The sequence below is a fragment of the Mytilus galloprovincialis genome, chromosome 1, assembly GCF_965363235.1.
Source record: "Mytilus galloprovincialis chromosome 1, xbMytGall1.hap1.1, whole genome shotgun sequence".
Classification (NCBI taxonomy): domain Eukaryota; kingdom Metazoa; phylum Mollusca; class Bivalvia; order Mytilida; family Mytilidae; genus Mytilus; species Mytilus galloprovincialis.
Window position 1 is genome coordinate 118,642,163 of NC_134838.1, and position 21,292 is coordinate 118,663,454.

Below are 21,292 nucleotides of genomic sequence, written 5' to 3' on the forward strand. Positions count from 1 at the left end.
AAACATTGACATTGAACATTTTTTCCTTTGCTGCAAAGTCCAATGTCGACGTTGAATTATGAAAATGAGTGTTCGAAGAGTCATATCGAAACAAATTAAACAAACATTTCCTAATAATGCATTACACACGTATTGTAAAATACAAACATTATCAAACATCAGACTTTTATCAAGCACAACAGCATCAAATCATAAAAAGAGAAATGTATTTCGAGTTTTAGATGGAACTATTTCTAAAACCAGTGCAATCAACAACAACAATGCAAATTTTGAAAAGTTGTCAAAGTTGCACGAACAATTAACCAAAGTAGCCTCTGCAGGTGGTGGCGAAAAGGCGATAGAGCGCCATACCATCAAACAAAAGAAAATGTTGGTTACAGAAAGACTTAAACATCTCCTAGATGATGATGCTGACTTTTTAGAGTTATCGATATTTGCAGGGTTACAAATGGAATATGGAGATATACCTAGGGCTGGCATTATTACAGGTGTTTAAAAATTCTGTTAGCTAACGCAAAGGGTCAATGAGGGTTCTCCATGAACTGCTTAATGACGGCGCACCACTATCGTCAAAGGATTCCCACAATCGATACATTATTTTCCATCATAGTTAGATAACTGCCATATGATCAAAAGGTTAAGTCAAAATTTGTTTTTGTTAAGGCTGCCTCCTGCTACATTTTTTGGTTAGCAATTGTAATTAATTGTCTAACTCCTTCTGTATCAAAATTCAAAGGTTTCTTCTGATTGTTGTTTTAAGACCTGAGGGATATCTGGCTAATGATTGCTTATCATTTTTACAATTAGTTTGGGATTCCTGACAAGAGAACTAATCAAGAGAGACGATTAATCACATATTTACTTACATGCATGAAATGCTTAATTAAGAAAAATAGATTAAAAAGTGTCTTACACTGTACATGTAAATTCAATTACGAAACTAAATTAAACAATTTGAACACATGTTTTTCAAAATAATTTGCAGCACCCTTTTTAAGCAAGTTCATGGTTACACTGTTGACTGTGAAACAGATTATGATTTCATTCCAAATAGCAAAAATTATTGGACATAAGGGCTTATCAAGTCATTGTCACACTGGGCATAAGGTATCCGGTCGTTCCGGCCCCAAACCGATCCGGCCCCAAGTCAATCCGGCCCAAGTCGATCCGGCCCACGTCGATCCGTCCCCAGGTCGATCCGGCCCCATAATAAAATATGACAACAGGTCAGTGAAGTATTGGAGTACCAGTTAACGAACTATTTTAAATCTATACGAAAATTAGTGTTATTGTGTCTGTTTGTATCGCAGTTTCTACATTTTTAAATTATGAAGTTATTTTCCATGATGACTTTTACTTTGAATTTCATGGCGATTTTTATTTTATTCAGTTCACACACAGAATAGCTAAATGAATATTTACAGTCCAATGGACCTATAAAATTTAACGCATCATAATGACTTATTTAATCAAATCATTAGTCTATAATTGGTTTGTTTATTCAACAGTTGTCTGATGATTGTGAACTAAGGTAATGCCACTCGTAATCACTTAATTCAATCCAATGCTGATTAATTAAAGATATGTAATCTGTTTTTCAACAAGGTCTTTCTAGTTTGATCTTCTGGTTGGTGTATATTATAATAATTATTTGTATGTTTTTTCAGGTTACATCATAGGCTTCTATAACATATAAAAATATTCTATTCTATAACACTTTTTTTTTGTAACATCGGATATAGTCAATATATTTTTCTTATTTTGACAATATTTTGAATAGTGTGTAGATAAAAAAAAAAGTCATATGAGTATCCATTATTCTTTATTGCAAGAAAACAACAAAACAATGACATTGAATGCACGTTTTCACTCTCTAAAATATAATATCTGCACTCTTTTATAGAAAGGATTCGGCAAATCAAACAACATTTCTCAATTTTAGAAATTTTAAGAACTTAAAAAGAAAAACAAAGTTTATATGTATCAGCTTGGGGATCGGCTTGTACTGTTCATGTATGTAACTATTTGTTATTATATGTTACACAAGATGAAAGACTTGTTAGGATCACAGTCAATTGAAAGAAAATGCTAATTACTGCTGATTAATGTTGATGTCTGAATTCTTTTATATACGTTTTAATATATATAATAATAAATAATAATAATAAATTATTTTATTAAAGTGTCACGTATTGATTAACAGCTGAACAATATACAGTAAAACATATACAATATTTAAAATAATCAACACCCAGCCAAACAAATTGACTTATGAGACACTGTAAAAATATATTACAAAGTTATAAACATGTATACTAATAACCACTTAAAAATTGCATTGAAATGTTTCATCAATATTCTTTTTAAAATACTGGCTAAAAAAATCAAATTTGCAGGTTTAAAATAAAAATTAAAAAAAAGAAAAGAAATATTAAAAATCATGTGATTGACAGAGCATTTCCATAATTAAATTTATAGACTTGTCATTTAAAATACTAAACAAGATAAATTAGTTAATAAAAAGATGCTGTTTACTTTTAAATATTAATTCTTTGATAAAAGGTTGTTTACAAAAGTTTTAGATCAGATATCTAGATACAGTTTCCTTCGAGTGAAAAAATTATGCAGTTGTTTAAATAATAGTTGTTGGATGATTTTTGAAAAAATCAAATCAAAGAATATTTGACAATTAATATGACTACTTCTATTTATGTTTGTTCAACTCCATTAAATGTGAATATTATACTCATCTTTATTTCTGTGACCCCCACGTGCACCCACAGTAAATTAAAAAAGGTTGGACATTTAAAAAAACCCACCCGGTTGCAAGTTATTTTTTTAAAACACCCACCTTACCTTAGTGAAAAAAGGAAAACACTGTGATCGTATCACAATTCATAATTTCAATAAATTTTTCGTCCATACTAATATTTTGAAAGTTAGCAATATGTTTTGAAGCTTCATAAAAAATTTCAAATCTTAAATCACTGTACAAGTCACATGTCATTAGAAAATGTTTTTCGGTTTCAACTTCGCTTAAACTACAGAATTGACAAAGTCTGTTTTGAACCGGTACTGGCGGCCTGGAGTAACGTCCTGTTTCAAGCGCTAACGGTAACGAACCCGCGCGGAACATAGCCATAAGTCTTCTTTGCGAACTAGTTAAATTTTGCCGAACATATGGTTCCACAGATACATTGTTTTTGTAAAGTCTGTATGTGCGCAGTTTATTGCCGTTTATCTCGTTGGCTTTGTCATTGAATATATCTTTTTGCCACTCTTGATTGTCCAATTCTGAGAGTTTTTCATTTGCAATTTTCATCACTAATTTTGTAGATAGCGTAGTGTCTTGTACCAATAAGTCCATATCAATCTTCTCTATCAGTTTGTTTACCATGAACGTCCATCCTTTGCGTCGACGGGCCGAATATTTCCAAATTTTGATCAACATCCTTGTATCATCAAGTCTATATAACTTGCACAAAAGACGTGTGCAGGACTTCCTATGTTTGGTTTCACAAGATGTCCAACCCATATCCCCTTGAGAGGATAAATTTGAAGTGTTTTTACCGACGGTTAGAAAGTATTTACACGCACGGTTCTGAACAGATGTTATTTCACTGAATGCCTTTGTTCCCCATATTCCACTTCCATACATAAGTATTGGCTCAACAACTGTTGTATAAAGCTTCGTATAAACGCCATGGGTCATTCCACCAGCAGCCACAACTTTACTGCACAATGCACCTAATGCTCTACTGGCTGATTTTGACAGTTCTCTCGCGTTCTTCCGAAATGTTAGATGTTCGTCTAGCCATATTCCAAGATACTTGTATGAATCTATTTTCATTATGTTGTGTCCACTACATTCAAAACTATCGATAAAGCATACATGTGTGGACAGTCGAGATATTTTTCTATCGTTCAAAGTCAGGTATAACGCTTGGATGTGTTCTTCACAACTTCTACCCTTGCGGAAGCCATTTTGTTCCTCGCATAAATGATCGTTATCTTCTAACCACTTACTAATATAATTATACCCAATAATCTTGAAAACTTGTAATAAAGACATAATCAACCTAGTTGTTTTATACTCATCTAAAGAAAATATTTTTCAAAGGCCTTTTTTACTTTTTTTACCGGTACACCTTTAACATTATAATAAAAATAATAAACATTTATGAATTACAATTAATATATATTTATTTTTATTCCTTAGAAATATTTCTTTTTATTGGGGCCGGATCGACTTTACATATGGGCCGGATCGACCCGAAAGCGGGCATAATAAGAAAGTCCTCGAGGTATTTTTACTTGATTTAATGTTTCCTAAATTTTTTGGTTTTTGTTTAATTGTAGTTCCTTGAAAAGATAGAAAAAGAAGTGATTTTGTATATATGGTTTATAGAAAATGATTCTTATTTGATTTGCATATCTATAAATAGATACTTGAATTGTATTGGTCAATTAGAATTTTTATCTTGGTTTGCACTTTGAAAACCATGTTTTAGAAACTACTTTTGTAACCTTCACTGTGATCTTTTCATGTGTGACACACATGCATGGAGGGATCCTGGGATTTTCAGCAAATTGAGATTAAACAACTAAATACATCTAGCAGTTGTGTCTATTCTAATGGATGTATATAACATTGCTAGGGCCGTAAAAAAAAAAGTTTGTTTGCCCTAACCCTACTACCTACCCAAAAACTAGCTGCCTACTCAAATTCTTTTATTGTCCTGATGTAAAAAAAATTTTTTTTAATCTGATAGGCATGGAGACTAAAACACATTTGACGCTTTAATTTGTATTTGTTGGGAAAAAAAAGAAAATGCCTACCTACCAATCACTGTTTCAACCTTTAAGTAGGGTTTGGACAAACCAAAATATTTTTAAGTGTGGTCGAAACTACTGAGAATACTGTGGCCATTTTTTTTTATCATCACATAGATTCTAAGTACAATTGCACAATATTTGATCTGATTAGTATGCTTTTAAGATTTGGGGTTGACCAGGTTTCTCTTAACGTTTTGTATTGCAACATGGGTACTTTTCCTAACATTAAATATACCCAGGGTATACTATTTAAGAGATAACTGTATTGTATTTGAAGCTTTTGCGGACGTCCATCGGTAGTTTTACTGTCGCAAATTTAGTTTACCTGGCGATGCGGAGTGGAGACAGGTAAACAGGTAATTGCGACAGTAAAACTACCAATGGACGTCCGCAAAAGATTCAAATACAATACAGTTATCTCTATTCTAATGCAAAACAAGTTAATACTTAAATTTCAATCATTATTTAAGTGTAAAATCTTCATTAAAGAAAATTCTGTGAAAAGATGATTCTTCTTTGGTCCCTACACTAGGTGACGTCATAGGTATGCTTCCAGCTTCAAACATAAACACCGGGCGTTTTCTGGCTTCTGTGCCGCTTCAAAATGTAATAAAGTTTGATAAAAAGAAGATTTTTAGGTGCAACATGTGAGTCTTTTTGCTTATTATTGTAGAAATTACATATCAATACATTCAGCAATTCAAAATGTCGGCTTCCTTAGTTACAGACAAGGAGATAGAGAATTTTACGCTAACTGTCATCCAATCAGAATCATTGATACAACATAATTGCAATAATAATAAGTGTCTAGTTTTCTATGTTGTGTTTTGTATACTGTTGTTTGTCTCTTGGTCCTTTCTTGCCATGGCGTTGTCAGTTTATTTTCAACTAATGATCCTGAGTTTGAATGCCTTTTGATATCTTTCTTCTCTCTTTCAGCATGCAAGAACGGTTCAGCTATAATTTGATAATTAGGAAATCATTATGATCTTTTTAGTATAAGTTTAAAGTCAGCTCTTAAAAGTTCAAGGTATATAAAAGTTGATAATATTTAAAGGAATTGGTAAAGTTCATGGAAAATGGTGTTTAGTGGTAGCCAATGATGCTACAGTTAAAGGGGGAACAGTATATCCAATAACCCTACAGAAACAACTGAGGGCACAAGAAATTGCAGAACAGAACCATCTTCCTACTGTTTATGTGATAGAATCAGGAGGTGCATTTCTTCCTTTACAGGTCAGTATATAATAGAAAAGAAATGATATAGGGTGTCTATTCATGACAAAAAATCAGTATCCACAAAAAGCAAAGAAACATCACTTTCATTGCTTGTCTTTATCTCAAAGTCACATTGAGGTGTTTACACTTCTACACGAAGCAAAAAACCTTTCACCTCACTGCAAGTTTAATTTAAATCATTTACTTAATTAAATTGAAAAAATGGTATCATAAATATGATTTATAAAGGGGGCCAGAACTTGGCTATTATTTTCTCTGCCTAAAAGAAGATTGGTCTTTATTTTTTGGCTGGAATGGTGAACCTTATTCCCATTTGATTACAAGAGGTTCAAATAGCATATCAATTATCGGCAAACTAAACAGTATGACTTACAAAAAGACCTAGAAATCTTTTATATTAATAGTCCACCACAGGTCCTAATAGATATCAGTGCTTTTCATTTTCTATGATTGTGTGTTTACATTAATGAATGTTTTAAGTCAATTACACAGAAATATAGTACTAAAAATCGTTTTGTAATTTAATGAGAATGATTGTAGTGGAATATCAGCTTATGTGACTATTAACATACACTCAAATGCTGGAGCTTTTATCATATCAATCTGCAGTATGATTTTAGTTTATAATTAATGTCAGAAAACAAAACCACAATGCAGGTGATATAACATGTAGTTGATACATCAATATTTGTTGAATTTGTTTTTTTTGCATCTTTTGGAATGACAGAATGATAGTAATTATAAATGACCTGGCTAAATATATTCATTGTACATATATATGAAGGTTTTTGAGAATATTAGGATTTAAAAGTCATATGATAAAGGGTGAGTTACTGTTTTAATTGTGTCATTTTATATTACAGTCTCAGATATTCAATGATGGTGGAAGGACATTTTACAATGAAGCTGTGATGTCTTCTCGGGGAATTCCACAGGTATTGTAATCATATCATCTAAAAGATATAAAAAAAACCAAAGAAGATATTTATATAACTTTCATGCTGGTTTGATTAATGGTATTTTTTTGCATATTGCTAGTCAGTGTCATCAGTAAAGAGTTGTGCCCCTTTGTATTTGCTCTTAAACCTTCACCTCTCTTTATGAGATACATAGAAAAAGTCAAAAAGAACACAAAAGTTTAAGTTATTGTCTTTGGATAGATAAAATATGTGCAACGTAGGGAACATTGAAACTTGGTTCCTTTTATATAATACATTAGTAAAACAATAAATTCAGGTGTTCCTAGTCCTTAACAACAACCACTTGTAGGAAGTTACCATTAAAAAATATTTAGTATGATTGTTGGTGCTTTTAACTTAATTTATTGCAACAAAAGAAGCAAGACAACTCTTCATAATTTCATTCAGTTTTGATATATGATAATATATTGGTGTAATTTGTAGATAGCTATAGTATGTGGAAATTGTACAGCAGGAGGAGCATATGTCCCAACCATGGCAGATGAAGCTGTGATGATACACAAGAAAGGATATATTTTCCTCGGTGGACCACCACTAGTGCAGGCAGCAACAGGGGAAATAGTCACTGCTGAGGATCTAGGGGGAGCAACTCTTCATTGTAGGTATGTTTCAAAATTCCTACAAGGCTCTTATATCCTCAGTTTCTGGGAAATGACAAAAAAGCATGTTATTGACACTTTTTATCAAGTATAGAATGTGAAGACACCAATATAAGAAAGGTCAATATCACTTAGAGTAATTGAATGGATAACAACCAGTGGCAAATATTCTTAAATATTTATGATGATATACATTTCATTGTGATATATAGGTGATCAGGAAATAGTTTAAAAGTATTGTTTATTTATTTATTTTGAATTAAAAAACACAAAATGTTATCACCTTTTATTAATTTTTTTAAACCCCTGCCATGATGGAGGGGGCATTAAGTGTTGTCCTTAAGCTTGTTATTCCTTACAGCCTAAAATTAGTTTCTGTTCTCTAGCTTTAGTTTGCCTCAACTAAATGTTATGAAACTGATACACAATACATACAAGAAAGTGCAGATTCTTGAGTTATGTCCCTTTATATCGTTGAATGCAAGCGAGGGCATCATCCATGTCCAATGGATACATTCTCCATTTATTTCATTTCTACATTATTTCATTATTCTTCAGGAGGCAGTTTTAATGGAGACACTTTATTTTCAGTACAGATCAAAGGCTTTGAGTTATAATTTCTGCAGTATAATTGAATTATGCTCTATATTTTACAGTGTTAGTGGTTGTACAGATTATTTTGCTGAAGATGAGGCTGAAGCTTTAGAATTAGGTCGAGATATTATAGCTACGTTAAATATAACAATGAATGACAACACAACAACTATATCAGAGGAACCTTTGTATGACCCTGGAGAATTACCAGGACTAGTAAACACAGACAATCAAATGGATATCTATAAGGTAATAAGAATTAGAGAATTATGTTCAGGACAAGATAACATGTATTTGATCATGAAGCCATTCAAACAGATCTATTGAGAATTATCTTTGTTGAATACTGTGAATTCAGAAGGAATGGGATGACCTCTCAAAATATGATACAACTACTTTTAAATTTAAATAATGTTTTATATATCTTATAAAATTGAGAATGGAAATGGGGAATGTATCAAGGAGATTACAATACGACCAAAGAGCAGACAACAGCTGAAGGTAACCAATGGGTCTTCAACACAGTTAGAAAATCTTTCACTTACCTTGAATGCATGCATCAGTAGGCCTCTTAACAATCAAAGAGCTGATAGCTCTGAGGTGGAAGAAGGTGAATAAAAGGTAATTTGAATTACCATAAAAGCAGCCCCACTAACCCAGGCTGCTTAGTTCCATTTATTGTTTTAGATATGGAGGGACATATGAACCCCCCCCCCCCCCCCTCTTTTTTTTTCTTAAAAAAAATTAAATATCACTAAAATAAAATTTTGAATCAAAACCAAAAAGTATACAGATGTTTAGATTGAATTTGATTGCACTTGCTGTTTTTGGGATACGATTGCTTTCAAGCAATCTGTAGACTTTTACCGTTGACTCAGGGCTGCATTCCCTCACGTCAACCGTTTTATTCTAAACATTCAGCAACATCTCAGATTCTTATTATTGTCTTGTTTTATAAGGTAAAAACAAGCAAAAGGATTGAACATAAACAACTTTCCTGTAATGTTCTTCTCATAATCTTCATGTTTGATATTTCCCTTGACTTATATGCGTGTTTTTAACAACACGGAAAATCAGAATTAAGCAGTATTTATATTTAGTGTTTTTATAAATTTAGAAACTCGTCACAGGGAATTCCCCAGTTTTGATAAATGCGAGAGTTCTCTGAATTCCGATAATTCTATTTCTGTCATATAAGAACTGAAGTGGAGTTTTTCTATATTTTACTGTTATGAAACTGATATTTGATACTGTACTCTCATAAAGAAATAGAGAACCATTCATCATATCATTTAATAGACGTTTTTGTTCCAAATCGCAAGTCACGGGTTTGTTTATGTATTAGTGCGCATGCGTATAGTTTTCTTGATTTCAAGGGGTATCAGATTGAGTGGTTGCTCTGGATTCCCCGCTTCATTGATTAATTTGAAACTCATGGGATTATTTCTATGTCTGACTGCTGTTGAGGGTTATTGTTGTTGCATAATTTTACATCGTATGCATCATTTAAATTATAAAAATAAATGTCCACATCGTAACGGGTTTACCTATAACACCCCTTCAGCCGAAATGGAGTCTTCCATATTATCGTTTCGAGTTGTCTCCCTTCCGGAAATATTTTCCGTCCAAATTGAAATACAGTACGACTCGTCAAGAAAAATTAACTCGTTAGATGTCGATAAACAGAGGAGTGTGTACGGAAAGGAGTCATGCCCACTGACCCAAAGGAAATTAATATTTAAAGACTTAGAAATGGGGTTCCTCCTAGAATTAACGGTAATAAGATACGACTCTGAGTGAAATACCTTCTCTCATTCTCAGTGACTGCTGTGGAAAGTAAACTTGGTATTGATAGTACAAAAATGAAACACAACAAGTACGTTGCTCATACACTTGTATGGTATTGTATCCGGGATTGGCCATTTTTAAAGTTGAGTGACTATTCTGATTATCACATTTTGCATGTGCAGTTCAATTAGTTTTGAAAATAAATAATACTATCCAGCTGTACCAGGGCTGCCAAAAATGCGTGAGACTCACGCATGTTCATGCTTTTTTGTGGCAGTATCCTTGGATCTATTTTTTCCCTCTTTGATCTTTTAAATATTGGCCAAATCTCACGCATTTGCTTAATGAAAAGTTGACAGAACTGCTATACACGTGTCAATGAAAACTATGGCAATCGTATCCCTTAGAGCATTCTGCTCTTTGATTAAATCCTATATTTATTAAAATAAATCAAATGTCCTGAAATATTTATGTGAATTATTTTCTTCCATCCATAGTTTGTCTTTACTTGTTTAGTAAACAAATTAATAAATCAAATGTCCTGAAATAATTATGTGAATTATTATCTTCCATCCATAGTTTGTCTTTACTTGTTTAGTAAACAAATTAATATCCATTTAGACCATTATTTACATTTTCACACAGGTAATCTAATTTGGCTATAAATAGATCAAAGCATGTCTGTGTAGAATCTCTAATCTAAAATCGTAATTGGTATTATTTTATTTCTTTAAATAATCAAATTTAAATTTATGAAAATAATCATGATTGATAAAATAGTATTGCATAAAGTTTACGTTTTCGGAAGACTATTTATGTTTAGGTCATGGTTCTAGAGGCTTCTTCACATATTTGTAAACAAACCAATATGGCCGCCACACATGATTACCTTTGCACACGTGAAACAAATATTTCTGATAAAAGTCACATTTCTCTTGTCAAAAGGGATTTGTATTTATATTGGAATAAATTATTCAGAAGGAGGTACATTCAGTTTAGATTATATTTCTTATTCCATGAGCATTTAAATTTTAATCAAAATTCTCCCAACAGCAACGTACTGCTCTTGTCAACTGAGTCTTGAATAATTTTATAAATAGATTCAAACCATTTGAAGTAGAAGGGCATCTAATTCACATGACAAAGGAAAACAATGAATAAAGACAACAATTTAATAAGAAATAGATCCTTTCTATTTATTAAAAACAAAATCTTCTTGTCTGCAAATTCGTAACTTCAAGGGCGAACATGTAACCAGGGCGAGTTGTCCTGATACCAAATTCACGCATGCGTACTGCAAATATCTTCAGTAAAAACATCCGGTTACAAGTAAACAAATAACGTTCATGTAGATGAGATGAAATCTAATAATTTACATAAATAAAAAGGTACATATTTACGATAGTGATTGTTTTTCAATCCTAATTTACAAATTAAATGATTCAGATGCTTAATCATGTGTAAAAATCAGTGTCAGGAATCAGAAGTTGTTATGAAATTGTAATACACAGAAACGAATGCGGCATACGGAGAATTCAATGATTTTAAAGTCAGCACCATTGGCCTTCAGAAGACTTGAAGTCTTCTTCCACCAAAAACGTGTACTAGTTCATTGATAATGGACATCATACTAAACTCCAGAACATTTAAATGAACTCATACAAGACTTACAAAGGCCAGAGGCTCCTGATTTGGGACAGGCACACAAATATATCTTATTCTCTTTATGAGGCCATTTGATGGAAAATAAAAAAATCTTTCTCTATACTTATACACATTCAATTATATATTAAGACTTTCTTATTATTTGTTTTTTTAAGACAAATCCTTCTATTCAGATCTACCAATAATATCTTCTTTATATTTTATTTTTACTTTAGGCTAGGTAAAAGCTTCAAAATAAGGAAATAAAAAAATGGGGTCACCGACTTCGTTTTCGATTTTTAAAAACGTCATCATGTTCATGGAATTCGGAAATCATGAATTTTAGTCAATAGAAGTGTAATATTTTATGAAAAGTCTGTATCCCATAAAACTTTTGTGTTTTGGTAACCTTGTTGCTAGTACAAACTATATTATTGATATTACCCTTTTCCGAGGTGAAATTGATAACTATAAGTTGCTATAATAATTTTCCCACCTTTTTATTGTGAAATTACCTATATAACAATCAAGTTTGATAAAAATTGACCAATGTTTTCTCGATAAGAATTCAACAGAATATGCGTTTTTTATATTTAAACAAAATAAGGAAATAAAAAGGTAGGGTCACAGTAATGGAAAAGGAGATATTTCTAAAAAATGGTTAACAATTTGAATTGGCTGGAATACCTTGCGCCAATTCTAAAAACAACGTCGAAAGACGTTAGGCCGTTTTAGACGATATTCTTAGTTATAACAGACACATAATTTTCGTCGAGCCTGCGACTTTTTTTGCAAAAGCGAGACATAGCCATCCTACATTTCGTCTTTTTCGTAATGTTGCTAGAACCTCAATCTAAGTATACTCATTCAGCTGTGTTACCGTGATTATCATTGGAACCTAGTCCTACCTGCTAAATGATTTGTTTGTTCATATGTATTCCTATTTAATTCTTCGTTCCATCAACTATTAAACACAGAGAGTATGTGGTATGTGTGCCAATGAGACAACTCTCCATCCAAGTAACACATGTTTTTATACAAAAATTGCGCATCTGGTACCTAAATTAAAATATATCGTTGTTCAGTTTCAAAAGCTTTCAAAACTCAACAAATCTGACCAGAATGATGAAATAAAACAAAATCTATAGTGTAAGAAGCCCATATATTAACTTCTATATATGTACTTTATTTTACAGGTATGCATTGTTGGGTTACTGTATTGTTCGCGTTTATGCTTAATCTTTTATTTTATGCTTGTTAAAATGTACGCGCCGTACACATTCAAAATATGTCAGTGCAATATGCAATATCCATATATGTACGTATTGTACGTATTGCTATAGATACATTGAATTTTGATGACATGATTGATGATTTACGTACTTTCTTAATGATTTAGGGAAATATAAATAATTTAAAAACCTACTATATGTTTAAACATGCGACATTCTCAAAATGTCATCTTTTAAAAAAGAGCAAATTAAACATGTTACAAGCATCCATTTCTTAAAAAATGAATACTAAGCATGGAATAATGTCAAATTGTTCAAAAATATTTGAAGAAATAAAACAAAACATCTGTTATTCGATTTTTAAGGATGTGAATTTAAACATGGATGTAATTTGGGTACTCCTCATTACAGAATCATTATTCGTGTGGAGGTTGGTTCAACCCCATTTTTCTATGATTCAATATGGATTCAAATTTGAATTGGTGTAACTATAAAGTAAATAAGGAACGTCTACAAAGAAACACAGAACGGAAACTTTTGTCTGGATCATAAAACAACGTAGGTGAAAAAACTGTCAAAATAGGTGCTATTTGGGTACCCTCACGTTAGACACAAGTTTTGCAACTCGGAAATAAGTATTATATTATAACTTGACTGATCTATCTTCTTGTCGAATATCCAGATTCTGTTTTGTTTCTTGACAATCGTTTTTGTGTTTGTTTTCGTTAGATTGCTGTAAAGTTGACTATCTTTTTATTTATATAATTTATTTTGCTGTTTTGTTGTTTGTTTTTGCTACACTTAATTCACATTTATTTACACATAATTTATTCATATATCCAATACAGGAACACGTCTGTAATCTGGAGACCATTTCATTTTCTTCTCGGCAAATCAACATATCAAAACGATTGTCACTCTCTCCTTAGGCTCAAAGAGGAATAACTCTCATAAACGTTTTAAGTTCGTGGAAACCGCGACATCATAAACCGCTGATGGCATAATACCGTTGCGCTGGTATGTGCGCATAAACAATAGAGGGATTTGTCTTTAAACATAGGTTCTTTAATCTTTACAAGTAAAAAAAAATATTGTTTTTTAGTTGATACTTGAAATTGAATAAAGTATGCCATCTGTCATTGAATACAAGATTTGACAGGCTAAATTTAAGTAATCTGGTTCGGCAATACTGTAAATTCAGAAATTATTGCCAGGTTTATTATTGCGAAAAATGCGGCAGAGTTGTAAACGCAATAATTTAAACTCATATTTTGAAATATTTTATATTAATTAAACAGGAGTTTTCAAAACATTGTAATAATTAAAATCGCATTTAAGTCTCAAATGACAAAATCGCAATAATAAATAATAATTTCTGAATTTACAGTAGTCTGACAGAAGCATTACCTAGATACTATAGTTAAATACATCTCGTCTTATATGTCTGATAGACAATCTTGTACAAAACATTATATAAAACAATTAATTTTTCTGTGTACAAATTCATACTCAAATCAATATTGTGTAGGTCATTTCAAGAATTACAGATGGCAGTCGATTCCATGAATTCAAAACAAAGTTTGGTGATACTTTGGTCACTGGATTTGCACATGTACATGGGTAAGGTCATACATTGTATTCTAAAAACTCAAGTGTTCTAATACATATGTGTTTCATTGAATTGCAAAGATATATAATTTTAACTTTTGTATTTGTTCTTCCTTGATGATTAAATATGCAGTTGGGTTCAGACACATTATAATTGATATAGAGCAGAGGTCTGAGTTCCAACTTCATTTTCAGATACAGGATATCAAAATAAACTAATGATATATTGGCCTCAGTGTAGATAGCAGACAACAAATCTGTACCTTGTTGAAGTTAATGTTTTATATAAAAATGAGAATTATTTAAAAAAAAAAAATGTCAATGTCAAAATAATACAGGACCTCAATTTCATAATTAAGTGATCACCATTAAGGTTTTGGTCAAAGTTTTAACAGAGCACTCAATGGTTAAGTATAAAGTATATATTCAGCAGGAAACATGATTAATGAAACATGCATGACTTTGGTTAAAAGCTAATCGAATTAATTTTGTAAATAAAAACTTGCCAAACAGACGGTTATCAATTTCACGTTGACTGCTAAAATAGTTTTATGTATATGTATATTTAAACTTTCTCATATTCATTTGTTTGAGCAGACAACTTGTGGGGGTTGTAGCCAGCAATGGTGAACTGACAGAGCCTGCAGCAGATAAAGGAGCGCACTTTGTACAGATGTGTGGTGAAAGGTCTATTCCACTAGTATTTCTACAGAATACTGATGGGGAAGATAGTACTGTTACTAATGGTAAAATTATTAATCCCATTTCTCTTTCTAATTAGTTCTTAATTCTTAATGCCTGTAATTTATATGTTTCAAGTAAGTACAAATAGATAAATAGTTTGAGGTGTAGGGTTTATGCAGTGGGATGTGGTTTGGACAGCAACATAGTAACACGATAAAACAAAACAGACGTTTTAAGGTTAACCAAAGTAGTCTATGATGAATACATTTCAGAAACAACCAGCAGTCTGCTGTCAACATCTATTCCTCAATGTAGAAAACACATTTAAAAAAAAACAATCACCGAAGAGTATGCTATGTTGGCACTATGTAACAATTTTTGAAGATGATTTTAAAAGAAATGATGTATATAGAAATAGTGTACACTAATCTTCTTCATGCCTTCAGTTTGTAAGACCTATACACAAGTTTTGCTTAGACTGATTTTATATTTGGTGGAAGAAGACTTCAAGTCTTCTGAAGTCCAATGGTGCCGACTTTAAAATCATTGAATTCTCCGTATGCCGCATTCGTTTCTGTGTATTACAATTTCATAACAACTTCTGATTCCCGACACCGATTTTTACACATGATTAAGCATCTGAATCATTTAATTTGTAAATTAGGATTGAAAAACAATCACTATCGTAAATATGTACCGGTACCCTCTTATTTATGTTAATTATTAGATTTCATCTCATCTACATGAACATTATTTGTTTACTTTTAACCGGATGATTTTACTGTAGATATTCGAAGTACGCATGCGTGAATTTGGTATCGGGACAACTCGCCCTGTTTACATGTTCGCCCTTGAAGTTACGAATTTGCAGACAAGAAGATTTTGTTTTTAATAAATAAAAAGGATCTATTTCTTATTAAATTGTTGTCTTTATTCATTGTTTTCCTTTGCCATGTGAATTAGATGCCTTCTACTTCAAATGGTTTGAATCTATTTATAAAATTATTCAAGACTCAGTTGACGTGGCCCCAGCTTGTCTGGCAAAACAACCGTTGGGTGTCAGAGTAATCTCGGACTAACAAGAGCAGTACGTTGCTGTTGGGATAATTTTGATTAAACTCTAAATGCTCATAGAATAAGAAATATAATCTAAACTGAATGTACCTCCTTCTGAATAATTTATTGCAATATAAATATAAATCCCTTTTGACAAGAGAAATCTGACCTTTGTCAGAAATATTTGTTTCACATGTGCAAAGGTAATGACGCGTGGCGGCCATATTGGTTTGTTTACAAATATGTGAAGAAGCCTCTAGAACCATGACCTAAACAAAAATAGTCTTCCGAAAAAGCAAACTTTATGCAATACTATTTTATCAATCATGATTAATTTCATAAATTTAAATTTAATTATTTAAAGAAATGAAATTATAACAATTACGATTTTAGATTAGAGATTCTACACAGACATGCTTTGATCTATTTATAGCTAAATTAGTTAACCTGTGTGAAAATGTAAATAATGGTCTAAATGGATATTAATTTGTTTACTAAACAAGTAAAGACAAACTATGGATGGAAGATAATAATTCGCATAAATATTTCAGGACATTTGATTTATTTTAATAAATATAGGATTTAAAAAAAGTGCAAACAAATTTCTTCTTCTTCTTTTTCTTTTTGTTCTTCTTCTTGCTTAAAACTTTACACACTTCTTTGTTATATTAATCTTAACATCTGTATACTTTTTGGTGATGATTCAAAATTTTATTTTTCAGTTATTTAGTATTTTGTAAAAAAGGGAGAGTTTTTTTACATGTCGCGACGTATCTCAAAAACAATTTATGATTATTGCTTAAAACTTTACACACTTCTTTGTTATATTAATCTAAAGATCTGTATACTTTTTGGTTTTGATTCAAAATTTTATATTAGTGATATTTAGTTTTTTTGAAGAAAAAAAAGAGAGGGGGGGGGGGGTTTCATATGTCCCTCCGTATCTCAAAAACTATATGGAACAAAGCAGCCTGGGTAAGTGGGGCCTGCTTTTATGGTAATTCAAATTACCTTTTATTAACCTTCTTCCATGTCAGAGCTATCAGCTCTTTGATTTATTTTTCAAAACTGGCATATATATAGAATTTGTGAAAAAAGATTATTATACCATGTTTTCTTTTAGAATCAAATAGGAATGCATTATAAAATGTAAAAAAGTAGCCTTTTCTTCATCTCTTAAATGAATTCCAAGACTTGTATTTTAGGTTTAAAGAATGGTGACAAATTAAGAGCACAGGCAAAGCTGATGTCAGTTGTTAGTACCAGTCCAGTACCAAAGATTACATTTATTGTTGGAAATGGTGTTGGACCAGTTAGTTATATTATGGTAGGAATAAACTATAAAAATGTATACTCCTTTTATGGTCAGTAACTTTTGGTGCTTGGTGGTTCCAATTAGACAACTTCTACATGAGATCATCCACAAGAGATAAAAAGCCAAATACTCAGAATGGCCTGTAAATGAAAGGCATGAACAATAACTAGTTTTGACTACAGTTCTTGACAGATTTATATTAAATTTTATATCAACACCTTCTTTGACAACTTCGAAAATAAGTTCTGATCAGTTGTTTCAAAAAAAGGAAATATATATCATAGAAATATGAATTATATAGAAAAAATGCATTAAAACACTCCCAGGACAATATCTCTTGTAGGATATTATGAAAAAATGAAAAAGAACCTAAATACATACATTGAAATTATTGCCCTTGAAAAGATAAATTTTATCTGCAGATGACACAGGAACACTTCTTTTATCACACTGGTTTTGTAGTAGACGCAAGTAAAAGAACATGATGATGACTAAAAGAAAATGGGAATGGGTGCTCATCAAGCTATATATAACAAATAGTTATTTTATTACAGAATTATAACATATGGTATTTATATTTCAGGGAGGTAAAGCTGTGAGTCCTCATTTTCTGTTCTGTTGGCCAAATGCTATGATAGGTCTAACAGAACCTCAGGTTGTAGCTCAGCAAATTTGTGCAGTAGGTATATTTTCTCAGAAATCTTGCTTTTTATAAAAGTTCAATTTTACTTACTTTTGCATCTATATCAAGAATTTTCACAAAGCTCAGTGTTATCCCTCATATATTTCATTTAGATCCTGTTAAACAGGAGAAATTAAAATACCATCTTGTTTCTTAAAATTATAACATCACATCTGTAACATAATTGATAAGAACACATCACATTTAAGATTATAGCATCACATACCATGATGCTAAAAGGCCATGTGGAGAACACTGAAAGCTGCTTTCATAACAGTACTAAAACCTCAATTTTCTATCAATAAAATGCTTACCTACTGTGCTTGAGGCCATGTGTTCAACATCAAATTATAAAATTAATATGTTTTTCTTCTCCAAGCACTCTGTGTTTAAAAGTAACATCAAAGACTAGTTCTCTCAAAATAGTTAGCACATTTACCAAAAAACAGTTAAGGTCGACCAGGATGTTTTATCATTGTGCAAATGGCTGTGGAATTTGTTATAGCCAAATTATACTCACATTTCAAATTTTGATAACATTATTTGCATGCAGCATTTACTAAAACCTATATGATTAATCTCACATTCTTGTCTTTTCCTAAAAAAATCACTAAAGTAGTAATGTTATTACAGTAGGCATTGTTGCCAGAAAAGTTGAAGGGCAAGTTTGGTTTGTTTTTCTATTTTAAGATGTTACCACTGTTTCATTCATTAAATAACATTTACTTTCTTCTATAATCAAGAAAATAGTTGGTGTATTTTAAACTGTGTTTTACCTCAGTTAATTTTTTGTAGAGTAAAGAGTCATTAAGCACTGAAGACCAAGCAAAAATATACAAGAAGTGCAATAAAGAATCTACAGCATTTTATGGAGCATCAAGAATGTGGAATGATGGAATAGTACTGCCACAAGATACACGACAGGTATATGTTGTTTCTTTATAATGCCTTTTAATCTTTTGTATGCAAATTTCCTACATATTAATACAGATTTTGATAGTTTCGTATATGCTTATTAAATGTGAAATTTTGCTGAAGAAAAGGTAATAAAATATTTTTTTTTCAAATCTTTCTAAATGATAACTATAAGTAATTACCATTATATGTATCTAACACTTTTTCTTATCACTAGTTTTCTCTTTTCAGGTTTTACGGCAGTGTCTTAGTATTACCAGAGCCTACAGACCAATACAACCTGTCCAAGCACCTGTGATAAGAATGTAGTCTATTTATATCCATAATATATTTTTATATTCAATAAATGTGTTTACTCTTTTTTGACAAATTGAAAATACTAAAATATTGGATTATATTATAGATAAATTTTATGCAGCATCCTTGAACTTAAAAAAACTAAATGATATATTGAAAGAAAGGTACTGTGTTTCAAGTTATAAATAACTGGTTCAGTATACAAATTTTAAGTTCTCAAGATAATCTTTTTCTCAAAAATGGACTTTCAACAAAGTCTTATACTTCTTTATTGGCATTTGGTGTTCTAGATAAGGAAAAGATTAAGCTGTTTTTAAAAAGAGAAAGACTTGAAGAGGAGAACAGATAAAGTTTATGTAATGCCATTCAATACAATGATTAGTCATAAGAAATTTTGTTGTCAAGTCATTAAAATTAGATAGTTAGAAAGTTTTTAGATGGCCAGAGATGCATAATATATATACAATATTAAAAACCCATTCTTCAGAGAACAATTGAAGGTCTTTCCACCTCGATAATAAGAATGAAATTTAAAAAACGATGTTAGAAAATGTCACTCCTTGTTGATGTAATTTGGTTCTTCAAATTGATATAAAAAAAAAGGATTAATAGGTATATGCAGAAGACTTAAGTGTTTTATTTTGAACAGAAAATAATTTTTAGCAAAGGTCAAAATCTAGAACGTCAAATTGACCTTTAACCTTGACCTCAATTTCAAGGTCATAGGTCAGTGATCTTAAATCAAAAAACCCCAAGTCAATCATTTGTATGGTTATGGAGAAATACTGATTTCAAATACATAAGGGGAGAAAACTCCTATAAGGGTTAACCAAAACACTTCGACTGAAATAGGTTGAAGTTGCGCCTTTTTGAAAACAGTAATTTGGCAAACAAATCATATCATTAACTGTAACAGTTTCTTTTAAATAACGATAATAAACAAAATTCAAAATTTATAACATGACCTTGACCTTCGACCTTGATCTCAATTTCAAGGTCATAGGTCAGTGAACTCAAAACGGAAGACCGGAGGTCAATCACTTGTATGGTTGTGGAGAAATACTGATTTCAAAAACATAAGGGGAGAAAACTCCTATAAGGGTTAACCAAAACTTTTTGACTGAAATAGGTTGAAGTTGCGCCTTATTGTAAACAGTTATTTGGCAAACACATTATATCAATTACTATCACAGTTTCTGTGGAATAACGATAACAAGCAAAATTAAAAATTTAGAACATGACCTTGACCTTTGACCTTGACCTCAATTTCCTTCAAATGGACCAAGGACTTCATATCAAAAGACTGTAGGTCTCCATGACTTATATCGTATGAATTTATCCAACAAATTGCCTATCTTAAATTTTCAAAGGGAAATAACTCCTATAAGATGTCTTCCGATCACTTAAGTCAAAATTAACCAAATCATTCTCAAGAGTAGACGAACAATTTGGTGAAAACAGTTTGCTAAAATTTTTGACAGTTTTAGAGATATAGCGATAACAAGAAAAAGGGGACGGGGGGAGATAACTCCTATAAGAATAAGTGTTTGGTCACACAGGGTGAGTTTTGAAATCCCCATTACTGTACAACATCACTGGTCAAAAAATCCATTCAATATGTTGTAAGACAAAAAAGCATCTAAGACGGCAGAAGAAAAAAAATAAAAAAAATAATCAGAAGAAAAACAAAAGGTCTTTCCACGAAAAGTGGAAAGACCTAATTAGGTCAATGCCAGGAAAATAAAAAAAATTTTGCTCTGAGTACAAAAAAAAATTTTCATATTTTTATGACATTTACCTAATATTGTTTTTATACTGCAACT

At 31.4% G+C, this 21,292-nt stretch overlaps 1 protein-coding gene across 1 annotated transcript; it reads left to right on the plus strand.

Moving 5' to 3' along the window:
• The first annotated feature begins 13 nt into the window (after window positions 1–13).
• LOC143054517 (uncharacterized) lies at window positions 14–19,532 on the plus strand. Its single transcript, XM_076227547.1, has 11 exons — window positions 14–488; window positions 5,894–6,072; window positions 6,939–7,010; window positions 7,479–7,657; window positions 8,311–8,497; window positions 14,441–14,532; window positions 15,118–15,266; window positions 17,466–17,587; window positions 18,159–18,254; window positions 19,053–19,181; window positions 19,404–19,532. The coding sequence occupies exons 1-11, from the start codon at window positions 59–61 to the stop codon at window positions 19,479–19,481; spliced, it is 1,713 nt and encodes a 570-aa protein (XP_076083662.1). The 5' UTR covers window positions 14–58; the 3' UTR covers window positions 19,482–19,532.
• Window positions 19,533–21,292: the final 1,760 nt, after the last annotated feature.